This window comes from Atractosteus spatula (assembly GCF_055471065.1).
Source record: "Atractosteus spatula isolate fAtrSpa1 chromosome 10 unlocalized genomic scaffold, fAtrSpa1.hap1 SUPER_10_unloc_1, whole genome shotgun sequence".
Classification (NCBI taxonomy): domain Eukaryota; kingdom Metazoa; phylum Chordata; class Actinopteri; order Semionotiformes; family Lepisosteidae; genus Atractosteus; species Atractosteus spatula.
Window position 1 is genome coordinate 2,935,355 of NW_028296612.1, and position 23,856 is coordinate 2,959,210.

Here is a 23,856-nt window from a genome sequence, read left to right on the forward strand (position 1 = left end):
GCGAAGTGCAGGGGAGTTTGAACCCTGAGCCCTCCGGTTCACGAGCCCAGATCTCTGACTCCTGCTCTGCTCTGCTCTGCTCTGCGCTGCCCTGCTGCCAGTCCTGCGGCCCAGCGGTCAACGGGAAGAAACACAGTCTGTTCTGAAAACGTTATGTGGAATGTATCTGGAAAAACTTCTCTGGAAAACGTACAGTACGTGTCCCTGTAATTCAGTTAACATCTGCATGACGTGTAAGAGTGTACGTGTTCGTCTCTTAAATCAATAAACGCAATTAAATGGAGAAAACTGACGCGTGTAGAAGAGCTCCGGACAGTTTATTTTCTTTCGGGCCAGTTTCTAAAATACAGTACGACGATCAGTACAGAAGATCAGGTATTTCCCCAGCGTTGCTTCAGACACGCGGAAGGTGGAGATGAATTTGGAAAACCGTCCCCGCTATTGTGGTATGGCAGAACGCGTGGTATGGCAGAAATGTCATTCCTTTTCAAACCTCTTTCGTGTAGATTCTGTGTTCCTTTTCTTGGAAGACGCATCAACTCTTAAGCGCAGGATGCAGTTCGACGACTCTGCCCATCGATCCGACAAAATAACCGAGCAGTGGTCCTGTGGGACACAGCACAGCCCCCTAACGAGTTCCTTGCTCTGCTCACACACTACAGACTCCCTGCTGAGCTGTGAGCCTGTTGGACACAGCACTGTCCTCTAAGTCCTTGCTCTGCTCACACACTATAAACTCCCTCCTGAGCTGTGAGCCTGTGGGACACAGCACTGTCCACTAATTCCTTGCTCTGCTCACACACTACAAACTCCCTGCTGAGCAGTGAGCCTGTTGGACACAGCACAGTTGGACAGGGCATCTCTCCTCGCCACAAGTGATCCCCTTGAGAGAAATCATGAGAGACGATGACAGAACGAGAGACAGATCACTAACAGACCCTCACTCTTAAACACAACATGTCTTCATTGGAATCTCCCCCAACGATTCAGGTGTTAGTGCTCTAAAGAGACTTTTCTGTAAAAACTGACCCCTCCAGGACCAGGACTGGACAGCCCTGCTTTAAAGACCCCTGGAGACTCTGCAGACACACACACACACTGACCCCTCCAGGACCAGGACTGGACAGCCCTGCTTTAAAGACCCCTGGAGACTCTGCAGACACACACACACTGACCCCTCCAGGACCAGGACTGGACAGCCCTGCTTTAAAGACCCCTGGAGACTCTGCAGACACACACACACACTGACCCCTCCAGGACCAGGACTGGACAGCCCTGCTTTAAAGACCCCTGGAGACTCTGCAGACACACACACACACTGACCCCTCCAGGACCAGGACTGGACAGCCCTGCTTTAAAGACCCCTGGAGACTCTGCAGACACACACACACACTGACCCCTCCAGGACCAGGACTGGACAGCCCTGCTTTAAAGACCCCTGGAGACTCTGCAGACACACACACACTGACCCCTCCAGGACCAGGACTGGACAGCCCTGCTTTAAAGACCCCTGGAGACTCTGCAGACACACACACACTGACCCCTCCAGGACACACACACACACACACACACACACACACACACACACACACACTCTCTCTCTCTCTCTCGCCCTGCCTACAGCCCACCGTACAGGTGGATCTTGGCGATGGAGATGGACTCGTAGGCGCTCTGGTGTCCCTTCTCGTAGATGACGTAGACGTACTTCCTGTCCTCCACCGTCCTGTCCAGCGAGGTCATGGAGGAGTAGGCGCTGGGGCCGTCCCACACCCTCACCGTCTCGGGCTCCCAGGACGTGCCGTTGGTGAAGGACCAGCGCAGAGTCAGGTTGACCCCTGAGGCAGAGGAGAGAGGAGGGAGGAGGGAGGGACGAGTGAGAGGACGAGTGGACAGGTGGACGAGAGAGGGGACGAGTGGACAAGTGGACGAGTGAGAGGACAAGTGGACGAGAGAGGGGATGAGTGGACAAATGGACGAGAGGACGAGATGATGAGAGGACAAGTGGACGAGTGGATGGACGAGAGGACAAGTGGACAAGAGGACAAATGGATGAGTGGACAAGAGGACGAGTGGACAGATGAGAGGACAAGTGGATGAGAGGACGGACGAGATGATGAGAGGACAAATGGACGGACGAGTGGACGGACGAGAGGACAAGTGGATGAGAGGACGAGTGGACGGACGAGAGAACAAATGGACACGTGGACGAGAGGACGAGTGGGCGAGTGAGAGGATGAGAGGACGAGTGGACGAGTGGACAAGTGAGTGGACACCCCCGCCCCGTGACTCACGGTCCTTCCTGTCGGCGGGGTTGACGAAGAACACCACCCCGTCCTTCTCTAGCGCCCCGGCCGCCACCGTGGGGTCCACCAGCGCCTCGTCGAAGCGCAGCGTCTCCAGGGGCAGAGTCTCGCACCCGTCGCCGCTCGTCACCACCATGCGGCACTCGCAGTGGTACCGGTTCTGGTTGCGGGCGTTGACCACGACCGAGCCGTCCGGCAGCTCGAAGGGCTGGAGAGAGAGAGAGACTTGTCCACTCGTCCCAGACTCAAGCACCTCACAGCACAGATCAAACAGCAATATCTCACACACTGGGATACACACACACACACACACACACACACACAACAGAAACTGGAATGCTACAGAACCCTAAACAGACAATACACACTAGCCGAATATCTAACCAAGCTAAATAACAGCAAAGAGAAATAGATCCTGACGAAGTACAGGTTTAGTGACCACAACCTGGACACAGACACTGGACACAGGCAGACCTGGCTGTCCAGGGAGGACAGGCTCAGAGTGACCACAGCCTGGACACAGACACTGGACACAGGCAGACCTGGCTGTCCAGAGAGGACAGGCTCAGAGTGACCACAGCCTGGACAGAGACACTGGACACAGGCAGACCTGGCTGCCCAGAGAGGACAGGCTGAGTGACCACAGCCTGGACATAGACACTGGACACAGGCAGACCTGGCTGTCCAGATAGGACAGGCTCAGTGACCACAGCCTGGACAGAGAAACTGGACACAGGCAGACCTGGCTGCCCAGAGAGGACAGGCTCAGTGACCACAGCCTGGACAGAGACACTGGACACAGGCAGACCTGGCTGCCCAGAGAGGACAGGCTGAGTGACCACAGCCTGGACACAGACACTGGACACAGGCAGACCTGGCTGCCCAGAGAGGACAGGCTCAGTGCCCACAGCCTGGACAGAGAAACTGGACACAGGCAGACCTGGCTGTCCAGAGAGGACAGGCTCGGTGACCACAGCCTGGACACAGACACTGGACACAGGCAGACCTGGCTGCCCAGAGAGGACAGGCTGTGCTCCCACTGCCAGCGGGGAGAAATAGAGACAGAGGTGCACTTCCTACTGCACTGTGACAGATACTCTGGGATTAGAGAAACATTCTTCCCCAAATTCAGAAATCTAGTCCCAGAGTTCCCACACCTGCCAGAATCACAACGGGTCCCAATCCTACTGGGAGAGGGAGGAGGGAACTCAGCTGAACTGGCAGCCCAGTATGTGATCTCCTGTCACAGCCTGAGGAATAGTGAGTCTGTCTCCCAATACTGCTCCAGCCGCCTACAGAATATGGCAATATTTTATAACATGTCTTTGTTGTAAATGTCTGTAACATGTCTGTAGATTTTATTTTACTTCTGTTTTTGGTTTTGTTTAATGTAAATATCATTACTTTCATTTGCTTTGGCAACACTGATTGTACCCATCGGTCATGCTAATAAAGCACCTCGAATTGAATTGAATTGAGAGAGAGGGAGAGGGAGAGAGAGACAGAGGTCGTCAGGGGTCAGACCACCGTCTCCTCCCAGAATTCCCACACCGGCGCAGCTCCAGACCTGTTGAAGGATGAAGTCCCCCACCCTCTGGGGCTGGTCGTGGGGTTCGAGCCCCGAGCCCTCACCTGGCACTCGTCGGGGATGAAGTCCCCCGCCCTCTGGGGCTGGTCGTGGGGTTCGAGCCCCGAGCCCTCACCTGGCACTCGTCGGGGATGAAGTCCCCCGCCCTCTGGGGCTGGTCGTGGGGTTCGAGCCCCGAGCCCTCACCTGGCACTCGTCGGGGATGAAGTCCCCCGCCCTCTGGGGCTGGTCGTGGGGTTCGAGCCCCGAGCCCTCACCTGGCACTCGTCGGGGATGAAGTCCCCCGCCCTCTGGGGCAGGTCGTGGGGTTCGAGCCCCGAGCCCTCACCTGGCACTCGTCGGGGATGAAGTCCCCCGCCCTCTGGGGCAGGTCGTGGGGTTCGAGCCCCGAGCCCTCACCTGGCACTCGTCGGGGATGAAGTCCCCCGCCCTCTGGGGCAGGTCGTGGGGTTCGAGCCCCGAGCCCTCACCTGGCACTCGTCGGGGATGAAGTCCCCCGCCCTCTTGGGCTGGTCGTAGGGGATGCTCTTCAGCGCTCCGCCACTCCTCCAGGTGGCGCCGTGGTCGTCGCTCAGCACGCAGAAGACGCCGTCCCCGTCGATGGTGCCGTGCCCACAGACCACCAGCCGGCCCTGCGCCGGGGGCAGGCGCTTCTGCACCGGGGGGGGGGGGGTCAGTACAGACACTGGAGTAAGATCAACACTCCCCCTGCCCCAGCCTCTCTCCCAGTCCAGCCCCCTCGCCCCCTGCCTCTCTCCCAGTCCAGCCCCCTCTCCCCCTGCCTCTCTCCCAGTCCAGCCCCCTGCCTCTCTCCCAGTCCAGCCCCCTCTCCCCCTGCCTCTCTCCCAGTCCAGCTCCCTCTCCCCCTGCCTCTCTCCCAGTCCAGCCCCCTCTCCCCCTGCCTCTCTCCCAGTCCAGCTCCCTCTCCCCCTGCCTCTCTCCCAGTCCAGCCCCCTCTCCCCCTGCCTCTCTCCCAGTCCAGCCCCCAGCCTCTCTCCCAGTCCAGCCCCCTCTCCCCCTGCCTCTCTCCCAGTCCAGCCCCCTGCCTCTCTCCCAGTCCAGCCCCCTCTCCCCCTGCCTCTCTCCCAGTCCAGCCCCCTGCCTCTCTCCCAGTCCAGCCCCCTCTCCCCCTGCCTCTCTCCCAGTCCAGCTCCCTCTCCCCCTGCCTCTCTCCCAGTCCAGCCTCCTCTCCCCCAGCCTCTCTCCCAGTCCAGCCCCCAGCCTCTCTCCCAGTCCGGCCCCCTCTCCCCCAGCCTCTCTCCCAGTCCAGCCCCCAGCCTCTCTCCCAGTCCGGCCCCCCCCCCAGCCTCTCTCCCAGTCCGGCCCCCTGCCCCTGCCTCTCTCCCAGTCCGGCCCTCTCCCCCAGCCTCTCTCCCAGTCCAGCCCCCTGCCCCTCCCTCTCTCCCAGTCCGGCCCCCTGCCTCTCTCCCAGTCCAGCTCCCTCTCCCCCTGCCTCTCTCCCAGTCCGGCCCCCTGCCCCAGCCTCTCTCCCAGTCCGGCCCCCCCCCCAGCCTCTCTCCCAGTCCAGCCCTCTCCCCCTGCCTCTCTCCCAGTCCGGCCCCCTGCCTCTCTCCCAGTCCGGCCCCCTCCCCCTGCCTCTCTCCCAGTCCAGCTCCCTCTCCCCCTGCCTCTCTCCCAGTCCAGCCCCCTCCCCCTGCCTCTCTCCCAGTCCAGCCCCCTCCCCCTGCCTCTCTCCCAGTCCGGCCCCCCCCTCACCTGGATGCCGTAGCCCGGCCCAGGGGCGAAGGCCCGGACGCCCAGCTGGGCGGTGATGTTGCGTGGGCGGCTCCAGCTGAGCCCGTCGTCGGCGCTGCGCACCACCATGGTGCCGGTGTCCCGGCAGCCGTTGCCGTGGAAGCACAGGGAGTAGAGCAGGAAGACCAGGCCGCGCTCGCGGTCCGCCACCGCCGCGCCCAGGTTCAGCCCGTCCGCCCGCGCCCCGTCGTCCACGATGAAGGAGGAGGGGCTCCAGGTGGCGCCTGGGGGCAGGGGGAGGAGTCCAGCACGAGGGAAGAGCACCAGGAATGACAGGGAAAGGGGAGTATTCCAGCATGAGGGAAGAGTGTTGGGAATGACAAGGAAAGGGGAGTATTCCAGCATGAGGGAAGAGCACCAGGAATAACAGGGAAAGGGGAGTATTCCAGCACAAGGAAAGAGCACCAGGAATGACAGGGAAAGGGGAGTATTCCAGCACTAGGGAAGGGAAAGAGTGCTGGGAATGACAGGGAAAGGGGAGTATTCCAGCACGAGGGAAGAGCGTTGGGAATGACAGGGAAAGGGGAGTATTCCAGCACGAGGGAAGAGCGTTGGGAATGACAGGGAAAGGGGAGTATTCCAGCACTAGGGAAGAGCACCAGGAATGACAGGGAAAGGGGAGTATTCCAGCACTAGGGAAGAGCGTTGGGAATGACAGGGAAAGGGGAGTATTCCAGCACTAGGGAAGAGCACCAGGAATGACAGGGAAAGGGGAGTATTCCAGCACTAGGGAAGAGCACCAGGAATGACAGGGAAAGGGGAGTATTCCAGCACTAGGGAAGAGCACCAGGAATGACAGGGAAAGGGGAGGAGTCCAGCACGAGGGAAGAGCACCAGGAATGACAGGGAAAGGGGAGTATTCCAGCACTAGGGAAGAGTGTTGGGAATGACAGGGAAAGGGGAGTATTCCAGCATGAGGGAAGAGTGTTGGGAATGACAGGGAAAGGGGAGTATTCCAGCATGAGGGAAGAGCACCAGGAATAACAGGGAAAGGGGAGTATTCCAGCATGAGGGAAGAGTGTTGGGAATGACAAGGAAAGGGGAGTATTCCAGCATGAGGGAAGAGCACCAGGAATGACAGGGAAAGGGGAGTATTCCAGCACTAGGGAAGAGTATTGGGAATGACAGGGAAAAGGGAGTATTCCAGCACTAGGGAAGAGCACCAGGAATGACAGGGAAAGGGGAGTATTCCAGCATGAGGGAAGAGTGTTGGGAATGACAAGGAAAGGGGAGTATTCCAGCATGAGGGAAGAGCACCAGGAATAACAGGGAAAGGGGAGTATTCCAGCACTAGGGAAGAGCGTTGGGAATGACAGGGAAAGGGGAGTATTCCAGCACTAGGGAAGAGGACCAGGAATGACAGGGAAAGGGGAGTATTCCAGCACTAGGGAAGAGGACCAGGAATGACAGGGAAAGGGGAGTATTCCAGCACTAGGGAAGAGTGTTGGGAATGACAGGGAAAGGGGAGTATTCCAGCACTAGGGAAGAGCACCAGGAATGACAGGGAAAGGGGAGTATTCCAGCACTAGGGAAGTGTGTTGGGAATGACAGGGAAAGGGGAGTATTCTAGCACGAGGGAAGAGCAAGACGGACCAGGGGGAGTATTCCAGTATTTCAGGAACGTGACAGAAGCTACAGAAACGCACTCACACTCCCGCCGCCCGCCGTGAGGCCCGATCCATAAACCACACTCATCCCACATCCGCACGGCTCCCGCCGCTCCCAGAGCTCGGCTCGGCGGCCTCACCCCGGTCCGTGGAGCGCCGCACGGCGATGAACTTGGCGCCGCTGTCGGAGGAGGAGTCCTTCCGCGCCTCGGCGAAGGCCAGCAGGCTGCCCGCGGGCGTGGAGATCACGATGGGGACGCGGTAGGTATTGACCGAGCCTGCCCCCCCGCTGACCCACAGCAGCTGCTCCTCAAACACCAGGGGGCGGACCTGAGGGGCACAGAGAGAGAGAGAGAGAGGGGTTCATACAGACACCCTGACTGGACACTCCAGTACATGAACACTGCACTGAGAGAGAGAGGGGTTCATACAGACACACTGACTGGACACTCCAGTACATGAACACTGCACTGAGAGAGAGAGGGGTTCATACAGACACACTGACTGGACACTCCAGTACATGAACACTGCACTGAGAGAGAGAGGGGTTCATACAGACACACTGACTGGACACTCCAGTACATGAACACTGCACTGAGAGAGAGAGGGGTTCATACAGACACACTGACTGGACACTCCAGTACATGAACACTGCACTGAGAGAGAGAGGGGTTCATACAGACACACTGACTGGACACTCCAGTACATGAACACTGCACTGAGAGAGAGAGGGGTTCATACACACACACTGACTGGACACTCCAGTACATGAACACTGCACTGAGAGAGAGAGGGGTTCATACACACACACTGACTGGACACTCCAGTACATGAACACTGCACTGAGAGAGAGAGAGGGGTTCATACAGACACACTGACTGGACACTCCAGTACATGAACACTGCACTGAGAGAGAGAGAGGGGTTCATACAGACACACTGACTGGACACTCCAGTACATGAACACTGCACTGAGAGAGAGAGGGGTTCATACACACACACTGACTGGACACTCCAGGACATGAACACTGCACTGAGAGAGAGAGGGGTTCATACACACACACTGACTGGACACTCCAGTACATGAACACTGCACTGAGAGAGAGAGGGGTTCATACAGACACACTGACTGGACACTCCAGTACATGAACACTGCACTGAGAGAGAGAGGGGTTCATACAGACACACTGACTGGACACTCCAGTACATGAACACTGCACTGAGAGAGAGAGGGGTTCATACACACACACTGACTGGACACTCCAGGACATGAACACTGCACTGAGAGAGAGAGGGGTTCATACAGACACACTGACTGGACACTCCAGTACATGAACACTGCACTGAGAGAGAGAGGGGTTCACACAGACACACTGACTGGACACTCCAGTACATGAACACTGCACTGAGAGAGAGAGGGGTTCATACAGACACACTGACTGGACACTCCAGTACATGAACACTGCACTGAGAGAGAGAGGGGTTCATACAGACACCCTGACTGGACACTCCAGTACATGAACACTGCACTGAGAGAGAGAGAGGGGTTCATACAGACACACTGACTGGACACTCCAGGACATGAACACTGCACTGAGAGAGAGAGGGGTTCATACACACACACTGACTGGACACCCCAGTACATTAACCTCGCCCCCCAAAAAAGTGTCCTGAACTCTTGTATCTGTTAATCGCAGTATTAACACGTCAGGCTACCGTTTCTCAAGCACAGTGAAGCTTCAGCTAACGCCAAGCGATCATCTTCGCACATACATAAACAACAACAACAACAACAATAATAGAAGCAAAACAATACTGCTCATGCAGTCTTATCTATTTTCCACCTTTCCGAGCTGGGCACAGACTGCCGGAACCAGACACACCACCAGCGCCAGTGTCCCGGGAGAAAAGCTGAGCGCTTCCCGTCTCCTGCCCACCGCAGCGTCCATCTCTCGCCGCTCGGACACGGAGGAAAACTCAGGAAATAGTTCCGTTTCAGCACTTGCCGGGGGTAGAAAACAGGACAGCGCAGCCCCTGAGGCGCACAGGGGCCGTCATATGACTGCGGCTGTCGACTTGTGACTCCCGGGTCACGTGAGGCCGAGCCGGAAGCCGGATCCGCCACAGGCCGGCGGCGCCATTGCGGCTCAAGTCGCGCAATCCCGCCGTAGGAACTGCAGGAGACCGCAGAGCCAAGATGGCGACCGCTCCAGGCGCAGTTTCACCGCCCCGCCCCCCCCCTGAGCCGGGACCAACGAATGGCGTCGACGGGAGCCGAGTGGGTTAACCAATAAACGACGGCTATGGTCACGATCTCTCGCACCGGATTGGATGAGGGATGCCAGCCGGCGCTCACGAGCTATTTATTTGTCTGACGTAAGACACGTCCTGCTGCTGTATCCCTCCAGACTATATCTGAGAAAAAGGTTTCTACAGCCACGTCATCTGCCCTGTAGAGCAATTCGAGTTTGTGCATTATCAATTATCAATTATTATTATTATGTTACAAGTAAAGCTTTATTCCACGCTGAAAAGAGTAGAGAAGAAACACTTCTGTGTTTCAGGAACAGACAGACACAGAGACACAGAGACACAGAGACACACAGACACACAGACACACAGACAGACACAGACAGACAGACAGACAGACAGACAGACAGACAGACAGACAGACAGACAGACAGACAGACAGACAGACAGACAGACAGACAGACAGACAGACAGACAGACAGACAGACAGACAGTTTCTTCCCTTCCCTTTTCAGCGCAGGAATACAATGTGCGCGTCCAGAGATGGCCAGAGATAACTATGCAAAAACATCGGTGAGGATGCGAAGGCTGCCCCGCACGCCACCTACACACCAACACCCTCCGCGCACACGGGAACACTCTGCCCGCGCAGCGGCCGGTACCGCCGCACGCCAGGGGCTGGGTGAAGGACCAGCGAGCCGCCCTGCGCCCGTGTGGAAGAAGAGCGCCTCGCCTGCCCTGGGGCTGAAACCCCGCCCGGAGAGCACGCAGACTCCACACAGACAGCACACACCCCCCCCAGGCTGCAGAGGGACAGTCCCCAGCTGCAGGTCTGCTCCTTTACCGCGGGCACGGCCAGTGTGTCGTTTCCATCCGCGCCTGTGGCTGGGAGACAGCGCCTGTGCTCCTCGACAGGAGTGTCCTAGCTGCAGAGAGACAGAGCACATCATCATCATCATCACCGTCATCATCCTCATTACTGCTGTTGGATAATACTGCAGAGAGACAGAGCACATCGTCATCATCATCACCGTCATCATCCTCATTACTGCTGTTGGATAATACTGCAGAGAGACAGAGCACATCGTCATCATCATCACCGTTATCATCCTCATTACTGCTGTTGGATAATACTGCAGAGAGACAGAGCACATCGTCATCATCATCACCGTTATCGTTATTATTATTATTATTATTGCTGTTGGATCATACTGCAGAGAGACAGAGCACATCATCATCATCATCATCATCATCACCGTCATCATCCTCATTACTGCTGTTGGATAATACTGGAGAGAGACAGAGCACATCATCATCATCATCACCGTTATCATCCTCATTATTATTACTGCTGTTGGATAATACTGCAGAGAGACAGAGCACATCATCATCATCATCATCATCACCGTTATCATCCTCATTATTATTATTGCTGTTGGATAATACCGCAGAGAGACAGAGCACATCATCATCATCATCACCGTTATCATCCTCATTATTATTACTGCTGTTGGATAATACCGCAGAGAGACAGAGCGCATCGTCATCACCATCACCGTTATCATCCTCATGACTGCTGTTTGAGGAAGCTACATTCTTATTATCGGAGTCATTATCCCACTGTACCTCGCAGACACGGAGGGAAACACAAGCAGAAGGAAATAAACACCTGCTGCCTCTCAGGTAACTGCTTCGTTATTATCATTATTATTATAATTATTATTATTATTATTATCATTATTATTATTGCTGCTTGAGGCAGTTTTGCCTTTGGATCTGCTACCAGACAAGAGTTCTGAGGAGCTGAATCCAGTTCCCTCACTGGGAAGTGCACTGTAAACCAAGAACATGAGGCTCTTCTTTATAGACTCACTGGACTGAGGACCCCTGAGCTGTGAGACTCACTGGACTGGGGGACCCCTGAGCTGTGAGACTCACTGGACTGGGGGACCCCTGAGCTGTGAGACTCACTGGACTGGGGGACCCCTGAGCTGTAAGACTCACTGGACTGGGGACCCCCTGAGCTGTGAGACTCACTGGACTGGGGACCCCTGAGCTGTGAGACTCACTGGACTGGGGAACCTCTGAGCTGTAAGACTCACTGGACTGGGGGACCCCTGAGCTGTGAGACTCACTGGACTGGGGGACCCCTGAGCTATGAGACTCACTGGACTGGGGACCCCTGAGCTATAAGACTCACTGGACTGGGGGACCTCTGAGCTGTAAGACCCACTGGACTGGGGGACCTCTGAGCTGTAAGACTCACTGGACTGGGGACCCCTGAGCTGTAAGACTCACTGAACTGGGGACCCCTGAGTTATAAGACTCACTGGACTGGGGATCCCTGAGCTGTGAGACTCACTGGACTGGGGGACCCCTGAGCTATGAGACTCACTGGACTGGGGACCCCTGAGCTATGAGACTCACTGGACTGGGGACCCCTGAGCTGTGAGACTCACTGGACTGGGGACCCCAGGATCAGGTCCGAGAACCTCTGGGGTAGATCGATGAGGGCGGTTCTGAAACGTACCGACAAGTACGGTGCTGATAACAATACAGGTCCCATCTGACCTTTAAGAGCGGAAAGTTTTCGGAAAAAAAAAAGATGTAAACAAAATGTAAATAAAACTCCAACTGATTTTCCTGGGTGTTAGAACTCAGACCGGAGTAACAGGAGGAACAAACAGGAGAGAGATTTCCATGTCGTTTGCATTGCGGACTTATGGCCAACATCCAATTCTCACTTCCTGGTATTCAAACACAAGTCCTGCAGGGTTTTTCTGTTGTCGTGTGATCTTCCGTGTCTCTTTAAAGCAGTGTGTGTGTGTGAGTGTGTGTGTGTGTGTGTGTGTGTGTGTGTGTCTGCAGAGTCTCCAGGGGTCTTTAAAGCAGGGCTGTCCAGTCCTGGTCCTGGAGGGGTCAGTGTGTGTGTGTGTCTGCAGAGTCTCCAGGGGTCTTTAAAGCAGGGCTGTCCAGTCCTGGTCCTGGAGGGGGTCAGTGTGTGTGTGTGTGTGTGTGTGTGTGTGTGTGTGTGTGTGTGTCTGCAGAGTCTCCAGGGGTCTTTAAAGCAGGGCTGTCCAGTCCTGGTCCTGGAGGGGTCAGTGTGTGTGTGTGTGTCTGCAGAGTCTCCAGGGGTCTTTAAAGCAGGGCTGTCCAGTCCTGGTCCTGGAGGGGTCAGTGTGTGTGTGTCTGCAGAGTCTCCAGGGGTCTTTAAAGCAGGGCTGTCCAGTCCTGGTCCTGGAGGGGTCAGTGTGTGTGTGTCTGCAGAGTCTCCAGGGGTCTTTAAAGCAGGGCTGTCCAGTCCTGGTCCTGGAGGGGTCAGTGTGTGTGTGTCTGCAGAGTCTCCAGGGGTCTTTAAAGCAGGGCTGTCCAGTCCTGGTCCTGGAGGGGTCAGTGTGTGTGTGTGTCTGCAGAGTCTCCAGGGGTCTTTAAAGCAGGGCTGTCCAGTCCTGGTCCTGGAGGGGTCAGTGTGTGTGTGTGTGTCTGCAGAGTCTCCAGGGGTCTTTAAAGCAGGTCTGTCCAGTCCTGGTCCTGGAGGGGTCAGTGTGTGTGTGTGTCTGCAGAGTCTCCAGGGGTCTTTAAAGCAGGGCTGTCCAGTCCTGGTCCTGGAGGGGTCAGTGTGTGTCTGTGTGTCTGCAGAGTCTCCAGGGGTCTTTAAAGCAGTTCTGTCCAGTCCTGGTCCTGGAGGGGTCAGTGTGTGTGTGTGTCTGCAGAGTCTCCAGGGGTCTTTAAAGCAGGGCTGTCCAGTCCTGGTCCTGGAGGGGTCAGTGTGTGTGTGTGTCTGCAGAGTCTCCAGGGGTCTTTAAAGCAGGGCTGTCCAGTCCTGGTCCTGGAGGGGTCAGTGTGTGAGCCGATCAAGGTCATCAGGAGCCCATCATCACTGAACACCTGTAGACACAGCAGGACCAGGGTTGGGGATCTCTGTTCTACACTGTTAGCCGCTACAGTTCAAGCAGTAAAACTGATCCCATCTCACAGGGCTGATCCTGAACTGGAGTTCTGACCCTCTGTACTGACCTGCGCCTGACCTCACCTGTGTCTGCTCTCACCTACACCAGACCTCACCTGCGCCAGACCTCACCTACGCCAGACCTCACCTACGCCAGACCTCACCTGTGCCTGACCTCACCTACACCAGACCTCACCTACGCCAGACCTCACCTACACCAGACCTCACCTACGCCAGACCTCACCTACGCCAGACCTCACCTGTGCCTGCTCTCACCTGTGCCTGCTCTCACCTGTGCCTGACCTCACCTGTGTCTGCTCTCACCTACACCAGACCTCACCTACACCAGACCTCACCTGTGTCTGCTCTCACCTACACCAGACCTCACCTGTGCCAGACCTCACCTGTGCCTGACCTCACCTGTGCCTGACCTCACCTACACCAGCTCACCTGTGCCTGACCTCACATGTGCCTGCTCTCACACAGCCATGGAGGGGAGGGTGATTCTCACTCTGCTTCTTTCAGGTCAGTGTTTCTCATGTGACTGAATGTGTCCTCAGATGCAGACAGTAGTTCTCCAGGCCTGGCCAAACTGTACAGAAGAGACAGAGAGCAGCAGCATCAAATGAGGGCTCTGTCTGACAGTCTCTGTGTGTCCTGTGTGTCTCCAGGGCTCTGTCTGACAGTCTGTGTGTCCTGTGTGTCTCCAGGGCTCTGTCTGACAGTCTCTGTGTGTCTTGTGTGTCTCCAGGGCTCTGTCTCACAGTCTCTGTGTGTCTTGTGTGTCTCCAGGGCTCTGTCTCACAGTCTCTGTGTGTCTCCAGGGCTCTGTCTGACAGTCTGTGTGTCCTGTGTGTCTCCAGGGCTCTGTCTGACAGTCTCTGTGTGTCCTGTGTGTCTCCAGGGCTCTGTCTGACAGTCTCTGTGTGTCTCCAGGGCTCTGTCTGACAGTCTGTGTGTCCTGTGTGTCTCCAGGGCTCTGTCTGACAGTCTCTGTGTGTCCTGTGTGTCTCCAGGGCTCTGTCTGACAGTCTCTGTGTGTCTCCAGGGCTCTGTCTGACAGTCTCTGTGTGTCTCCAGGGCTCTGCTCCCTCTCTCAGTGTCAGAGGCGTCAGTATCACTTTGTCAGCTCACCACTGAACTGGACCTCAGCACAGCGCTACTGCCGGAAGAACCACACTGACCTGGCCACCATTGACAACAAGGAAGAGCTGGACAGACTCCTCGACACCACTGGACAAATGGACGGGCCCCTCACAGTAAAGATGGTCGGGCCCCTCCCTGCTATGGACAGCAGTGCAGCAGTGGACACAGGCCAGGCCTGGATCGGGCTGTATACAGGAGACACAGAGCAGTGGTACTGGTCCCTGTCGGACACGGATTTCTACAGCGAGGGGGAAACGCAGTTTCGCAACTGGAAAACAGGGGAACCTGTGCTTGGCAGGGCCTGTGCAGCAGTGACTGGCGGAGCTCAAGATCAAGATCAACATACATCAGCTGCTCAAGACTCAGCCGGTCAGTGGTTCACTGCAAACTGCAGCCTGGAGAAACCCTTCATCTGTTATACAAGTGAGTACGTCACCTTTCTAGTTCAGACACCCCCTAAAAACATTGAAACCCGTCACCATTAGATTTATAAAACTCCTCGGACCCTTCCCACTGCTTTATGATGAGATTACATGTACCGTCTGTTCCAGATTTCACAGTCTGTTGTATTTAGAAGCCCACAAACCACATTTTCACCTCCTGTAACTCTGGAGCCCTGCGACCTCGGTGGTATAAAATAGGATTCATTTATTCTGTGCAATTAAATACTGAGATGTGAGTTTTAGGTCAGTCTGAGGGGGTGTATTCTGAATCCAATTCGCAGGTGTGTATTTCTTCACAGAGAGGGTCATTTGCTGGGGTTTCTCTTTCCAGAGCGCAGCACGGACAGTTCCAGCTATACTCTAGTTCAGGAGCCCAGAAACTGGACAGAAGCTCAGCGGCTCTGCAGAGAGAATTACACCGATCTGGTGAGTGTGAGGAACCAGAGGGAGAGTATAACGGTGTCCAGCACAGCTCAGAATGAGTCCGTGTGGATCGGGCTGTTCAGTGATTTCTGGAAATGGTCAGACAAGGCAAACTCCTCCTTTCGAAACTGGGAGAATTTCCAGCTGAACAATTTTGGAGGACAACAGAACTGCACTACAGTCTACACCAACAATATCTTACCAGCGCTAGGAGCAATAATGCACAGAGGCAAATGGAATAATTTGGGATGTGAGAAGAATCTCCCTTTCTTCTGTTATGATGGTGAGCACTGTTTCTTTCTGTTAGACCAACAAAGGATCAGCTCAACAAATCACACTCACACACCTCACCTGACCTCATCACACACTCACACACCTCACCTGACCTCATCACACACCCACACACCTCACCTGACCTCATCACACACTCACACACCTCACCTGCCCTCATCACACACCCACACACCACACCTGACCTCATCACACACTCACACACCTCACCTGACCCCATCACACACTCACACACCTCACCTGACCTCATCACACACTCACACCACACCTGACCTCATCACACACTCACACACCACACCTGACCTCATCACACACCCACACACCTCACCTGACCTCATCACACACCCACACACCTCACCTGACCTCATCACACACTCACACACCTCACCTGACCTCATCACACACCCACACACCTCACCTGACCTCATCACACACTCACACACCTCACCTGAGCTCATCACACACCTCACCTGAGCTCATCACACACTCACACACCTCACCTGACCTCATCACACACTCACACACCTCACCTGACCTCATCACACACTCACACACCTCACCTGACCTCATCACACACTCACACACCACACCTGACCTCATCACACACTCACACACCTCACCTGACCTCATCACACACTCTCACACCACACCTGACCTCATCACACACTCACACACCTCACCTGACCTCATCACACACTCACACAACTCACCTGACCTCATCACACACTCACACACCTCACCTGACCTCATCACACACTCACACACCTCACCTGACCCCATCACACACTCACACACCTCACCTGACCTCATCACACACTCACACACCTCACCTGACCCCATCACACACTCACACACCTCACCTGACCTCATCACACACTCACACACCACACCTGACCTCATCACACACTCACACACCACACCTGACCTCATCACACACTCACACACCTCACCTGACCTCATCACACACCCACACACCTCACCTGACCTCATCACACACCCACACACCTCACCTGACCCCATCACACACTCACACCTGACCTCATCACACACCCACACACCTCACCTGACCTCATCACACACCTCACCTGACCTCATCACACACTCACACACCTCACCTGACCTCATCACACACTCACACACCTCACCTGACCTCATCACACACTCACACACCACACCTGACCTCATCACACACTCACACACCTCACCTGACCTCATCACACACCCACACACCTCACCTGACCTCATCACACACTCACACACCTCACCTGACCTCATCACACACCCACACACCACACCTGACCTCATCACACACCCACACACCTCACCTGACCTCATCACACACTCACACACCACACCTGACCTCATCACACACTCACACACCTCACCTGACCTCATCACACACCCACACACCTCACCTGACCTCATCACACACTCACACACCTCACCTGACCTCATCACACACTCACACACCTCACCTGACCTCATCACACACCCACACACCACACCTGACCTCATCACACACCCACACACCTCACCTGACCTCATCACACACTCACACACCTCACCTGACCTCATCACACACTCACACACCACACCTGACCTCATCACACACTCACACACCTCACCTGACCTCATCACACACCCACACACCTCACCTGACCTCATCACACACTCACACACCTCACCTGACCTCATCACACACTCACACACCTCACCTGACCTCATCACACACCCACACACCACACCTGACCTCATCACACACCCACACACCTCACCTGACCTCATCACACACTCACACACCTCACCTGACCCCATCACACACTCACACACCTCACCTGACCTCATCACACACTCACACACCTCACCTGACCTCATCACACACTCACACACCTCACCTGACCTCATCACACACTCACACACCACACCTGACCTCATCACACACTCACACACCTCACCTGACCCCATCACACACTCACACACCTCACCTGACCTCATCACACACTCACACACCTCACCTGACCTCATCACACACTCACACACCACACCTGACCTCATCACACACTCACACACCTCACCTGACCTCATCACACACTCACACACCTCACCTGACCTCATCACACACTCACACACCTCACCTGACCCCATCACACCCTCACACACCTCACCTGACCTCATCACACACTCACACACCTCACCTGAACTCATCACACACCCACACACCTCACCTGACCTCATCACACACTCACACACCACACCTGACCTCATCACACACCCACACACCTCACCTGAGCTCATCACACTCACACCTCACCTGACCCCATCACACACTCACACACCTCACCTGACCTCATCACACACTCACACACCTCACCTGACCTCATCACACACCCACACACCTCACCTGACCCCATCACACACTCACACCTCACCTGACCCCATCACACACTCACACACCACACCTGACCTCATCACACACCCACACACCTCACCTGACCCCATCACACACCCACACACCTCACCTGACCTCATCACACACTCACACACCACACCTGACCTCATCACACACCCACACACCTCACCTGACCTCATCACACACCCACACACCACACCTGACCTCATCACACACCCACACACCTCACCTGAGCTCATCACACACTCACACACCTCACCTGACCCCATCACACACTCACACACCTCACCTGACCTCATCACACACCCACACACCTCACCTGAGCTCATCACACACCTCACCTGAGCTCATCACACACTCACACACCTCACCTGACCTCATCACACACTCTCACACCTCACCTGACCTCATCACACACCCACACACCTCACCTGACCTCATCACACACCTCACCTGACCCCATCACACACTCTCACACCTCACCTGCCCTCATCACACACTCACACACCTCACCTGACCTCATCACACACCCACACACCTCACCTGACCCCATCACACACTCACACACCTCACCTGACCCCATCACACACTCACACACCACACCTGACCTCATCACACACTCACACACCACACCTGACCTCATCACACACTCACACACCACACCTGACCTCATCACACACCCACACACCTCACCTGACCTCATCACACACTCACACACCTCACCTGACCTCATCACACACCCACACACCTCACCTGACCTCATCACACACCCACACACCTCACCTGACCTCATCACACACTCTCACACCTCACCTGACCTCATCACACACTCTCACACCTCACCTGACCTCATCACACACTCACACACCTCACCTGACCTCATCACACACTCTCACACCTCACCTGACCTCATCACACACTCACACACCTCACCTGACCCCATCACACACTCACACACCTCACCTGACCCCATCACACACTCACACACCTCACCTGAGCTCATCACACACTCACACACCTCACCTGACCTCATCACACACTCTCACACCTCACCTGACCCCATCACACACTCACACACCACACCTGACCTCATCACACACCCACACACCCTATTTGACCTCATCACACACTCACACACCTCACCTGACCCCATCACACACGCTCACACCTCATCTGACCTCATCACACACTCACACACCTCATCTGACCTCATCACACACTCTCACACCTCACCTGAACTCATCACACACCCACACACCTCACCTGACCTCAACACACACTCACACACCTCACCTGACCCCATCACACACTCTCACACCTCATCTGACCTCATCACACACTCTCACACCTCATCTGACCTCATCACACACCCACACACCTGACCTGAGCTCATCACACACCTCACCTGACCTCATCACACACTCACACACCTCACCTGACCTCATCACAGTTAAGTAAATTAGAATGAATCCCAAAGACTGAATCTACTGAGTTTTCTCATCCTTTCTTCTTACAGGGAACTACAATACTGAGACAACATCTTTACTCTACTCTACACCCCCTGAGACAACATCTACTGACACCCCCACAACCCCTGAGACACCATCTACTGACACCCCCACAACCCCTGAGACAACACCATCTACTGACACCCCCACAACTCCTGAGACAACATCTACTGACACCCCCACAACCCCTGAGACAACATCTACTGACACCCCCACAACCCCTGAGACAACACCATCTACTGACACCCCCACAACCCCTGAGACAACATCTACTGACACCCCCACAACCCCTGAGACAACATCTACTGACACCCCCACAACCCCTGAGACAACACCATCTACTGACACCCCCACAACCCCTGAGACATCTGCTGACACCCCCACAATTCACAATCATGCTCTGGGATGCTTGAATCAGGAATCTGGAGGTACTTTAATTTTACACTGTATTTCTAAAAGTACTGATTAACGCTGGAGTCATGAAATGCACTCCCACGTTTGGCAGTTGTGTGGTTAAAGCTCAGTCTGTCAAAAGCCATGATACAGGTTTTCAAAGTCCACAAAAGCTATTGATAAAGTCATCCCAGTGGAAAACACGATGTGAGGGTCGAGGTGAAAGTGCATCTACAGTATAATGGAGAACAGGAGACACTTTACACAAAGGATTGTGGGGGTGTGGAATAATCTGCCCAGCCATGATTTTTCATCTTGGTCCTGGAGGGGTCAGTATGTGTGTCTGCAGAGTCTCCAGGGGTCTTTAAAGCAGGGCTGTCCAGTCCTGGTCCTGGAGGGGTCAGTGTGTGTGTGTGTGTGTCTGCAGAGTCTCCAGGGGTCTTTAAAGCAGGGCTGTCCAGTCCTGGTCCTGGAGGGGTCAGTGTGTGTGTGTGTCTGCAGAGTCTCCAGGGGTCTTTAAAGCAGGGCTGTCCAGTCCTGGTCCTGGAGGGGTCAGTGTGTGTGTGTCTGCAGAGTCTCCAGGGGTCTTTAAAGCAGGGCTGTCCAGTCCTGGTCCTGGAGGGGTCAGTGTGTGTGTCTGCAGAGTCTCCAGGGGTCTTTAAAGCAGGGCTGTCCAGTCCTGGTCCTGGAGGGGTCAGTGTGTGTGTGTCTGCTGAGTCTCCAGGGGTCTTTAAAGCAGGGCTGTCCAGTCCTGGTCCTGGAGGGGTCAGTGTGTGTGTGTGTCTGCAGAGTCTCCAGGGGTCTTTAAAGCAGGGCTGTCCAGTCCTGGTCCTGGAGGGGTCAGTGTGTGTGTGTGTGTCTGCAGAGTCTCCAGGGGTCTTTAAAGCAGGGCTGTCCAGTCCTGGTCCTGGAGGGGTCAGTGTGTGTGTGTGTCTGCAGAGTCTCCAGGGGTCTTTAAAGCAGGGCTGTCCAGTGCTGGTCCTGGAGGGGTCAGTGTGTGTGTGTCTGCAGAGTCTCCAGGGGTCTTTAAAGCAGGGCTGTCCAGTGCTGGTCCTGGAGGGGTTGTTCCACACCTCCGCTACTCTTTGTGTGAAGAAGTGCACCTCAGTGCTCCTCTCTCTGTCTCCAGCGGACCCGATCCTGGTGAGGGAGAACAAGTCCTGGGACGAGGCCCAGCAGTACTGCAGGACACACCACACTGACCTGGTGTCCATCTTCTCGGACCGAGATCAGAACCGGGCCCAGCTGCTGGCCCGGAACTCCACCACCCCCTATGTGTGGCTGGGCCTGCGTCTCTGCCGCACCCTGGGGTTCTGGTTCTGGGTGGGCGGGCGGACCCCCTGCTACACCCGCTGGGAGCCGGGCACCCAGGGCTCCTGCGGCGGGGGGGGCGGTCGCGCGGGGGCCCTGCAGGCCGCAGACGGGCAGTGGGAGAGCCTGGCCCGCTCCGAGAAGCTCAACTTCCTCTGCGCCGGCGGTGAGTCCCGCACGCGGCCAGCAGGGCGGCGCTCTGCAGCAAGTCAGGGGGACAGGTGACAGTGCCCTCAATCCCCAGGGAGTTTTACACAGAGGGGGGTGGGGGTGGGGAACAGGCTGCCCAGCTGGGTGGTTGAAGCCGATACCCCGGCTTCTCTCAGAACACAGATGTAGGGGACGTGGGAAGACGTCATCACATTTAGATAAATCAGATTGAATCCCAAAGACTGAATCTACTGAAAACTGTTTTCTCATCCTTTCTCTTTACAGGGAACTACAATACTGAGACAACATCTTTACTCTACTCTACACCCCCTGAGACAACATCTACTGACACCCCCACAACCCCTGAGACAACACCATCTACTGACACCCCCACAACCCCTGAGACAACATCTACTGACACCCCCACAACCCCTGAGACAACACCATCTACTGACACCCCCACAACTCCTGAGACACCATCTACTGACACCCCCACAACTCCTGAGACAACACCATCTACTGACACCCCCACAACCCCTGAGACAACACCATCTACTGACACCCCCACAACTCCTGAGACAACACCATCTACTGACACCCCCACAACTCCTGAGACAACACCATCTACTGACACCCCCACAACTCCTGAGACACCATCTACTGACACCCCCACAACCCCTGAGGCAACATCTACTGACACCCCCACAACTCCTGAGACAACATCTACTGACACCCCCACAACCCCTGAGACAATACCATCTACTGACACCCCCACAACCCCTGAGACGACATCTACTGACACCCCCACAACCCCTGAGACAACACCATCTACTGACACCCCCACAACCCCTGAGACAACACCATCTACTGACACCCCCACAACCCCTGAGACAACAGCATCTACTGACACCCCCACAACCCCTGAGACAACACCATCTACTGACACCCCCACAACCCCTGAGACAACACCATCTACTGACACCCCCACAACCCCTGAGACAACAGCATCTACTGACACCCCCACACCCCCTGAGACAACAGCATCTACTGACACCCCCACAACCCCTGAGACAACAGCATCTACTGACACCCCCACAACTCCTGAGACAACACCATCTACTGACACCCCCACAACCCCTGAGACAACACCATCTACTGACACCCCCACAACCCCTGAGACACCATCTACTGACACCCCCACAACTCCTAAGACAACACCATCTACTGACACCCCCACAACCCCTGAGACAACACCATCTACTGACACCCCCACAACTCCTGAGACAACACCATCTACTGACACCCCCACAACTCCTGAGACAACATCTACTGACACCCCCACAACCCCTGAGACAACACCATCTACTGACACCCCCACAACTCCTGAGACAACATCTACTGACACCCCCACAACCCCTGAGACAACAACATCTACTGACACCCCCACAACCCCTGAGACAACACCATTTACTGACACCCCCACAACCCCTGAGACAACACCATCTACTGACACCCCCACAACCCCTGAGACAACATCTACTGACACCCCCACAACTCCTGAGACAACATCTACTGACACCCCCACAACCCCTGAGACAACACCATCTACTGACACCCCCACAACCCCTGAGACACCATCTACTGACACCCCCACAACCCCTGAGACAACACCATCTGCTAACACCCCCACAACCCCTGAGACAACATCTACTGACACCCCCACAACCCCTGAGACAACACCATCTACTGACACCCCCACAACCCCTGAGACAACATCTACTGACACCCCCACAACCCCTGAGACAACAACATCTACTGACACCCCCACAACCCCTGAGACAACACCATCTACTGACACCCCCACAACCCCTGAGACAACACCATCTACTGACACCCCCACAACTCCTGAGACAACACCATCTACTGACACCCCCACAACTCCTGAGACAACACCATCTGCTGACACCCCCACAACCCCTGGGACAACATCTACTGACACCCCCACAACCCCTGAGACAACACCATCTACTGACACCCCCACAACTCCTGAGACAACACCATCTACTGACACCCCCACAACCCCTAAGACAACATCTACTGACACCCCCACAACCCCTGAGACAACAGCATCTACTGACACCCCCACAACTCCTGAGACACCACCATCTACTGACACCCCCACAACTCCTGAGACAACACCATCTACTGACACCCCCACAACCCCTGAGACAGCATCTACTGACACCCCCACAACCCCTGAGACGACAACATCTACTGACACCCCCACAACTCCTGAGACAACACCATCTACTGACACCCCCACAACTCCT

The 23,856-nt window shown here is 55.5% G+C and overlaps 2 protein-coding genes across 2 annotated transcripts; one reads left to right on the forward strand and one right to left on the reverse strand.

The window, feature by feature from the left end:
* Positions 1-1,316: 1,316 nt before the first annotated feature.
* LOC148813437 (sialidase-1-like) lies at positions 1,317-9,340 on the reverse strand. The gene is made up of 6 exons (XM_088908247.1): positions 9,097-9,340; positions 7,394-7,583; positions 5,608-5,870; positions 4,362-4,544; positions 2,292-2,511; positions 1,317-1,835 (listed from the first exon to the last, which is right to left on the reverse strand). Exons 1-6 carry the CDS (start codon positions 9,199-9,201, stop codon positions 1,618-1,620), a joined length of 1,179 nt encoding a protein of 392 aa, XP_088764373.1. The 5' UTR covers positions 9,202-9,340; the 3' UTR covers positions 1,317-1,617.
* Positions 9,341-13,840: 4,500 nt separating this feature from the next.
* LOC148813438 (macrophage mannose receptor 1-like) lies at positions 13,841-21,915 on the forward strand (the record flags this gene model as incomplete). Its single annotated transcript, XM_088907994.1, has 7 exons — positions 13,841-13,976; positions 14,532-15,020; positions 15,372-15,746; positions 19,681-19,763; positions 20,037-20,100; positions 21,195-21,542; positions 21,812-21,915. Coding segments are annotated over exons 1-7 (1,500 nt in total), but the record flags the coding sequence as incomplete, so codon positions are not given.
* Positions 21,916-23,856: the final 1,941 nt, after the last annotated feature.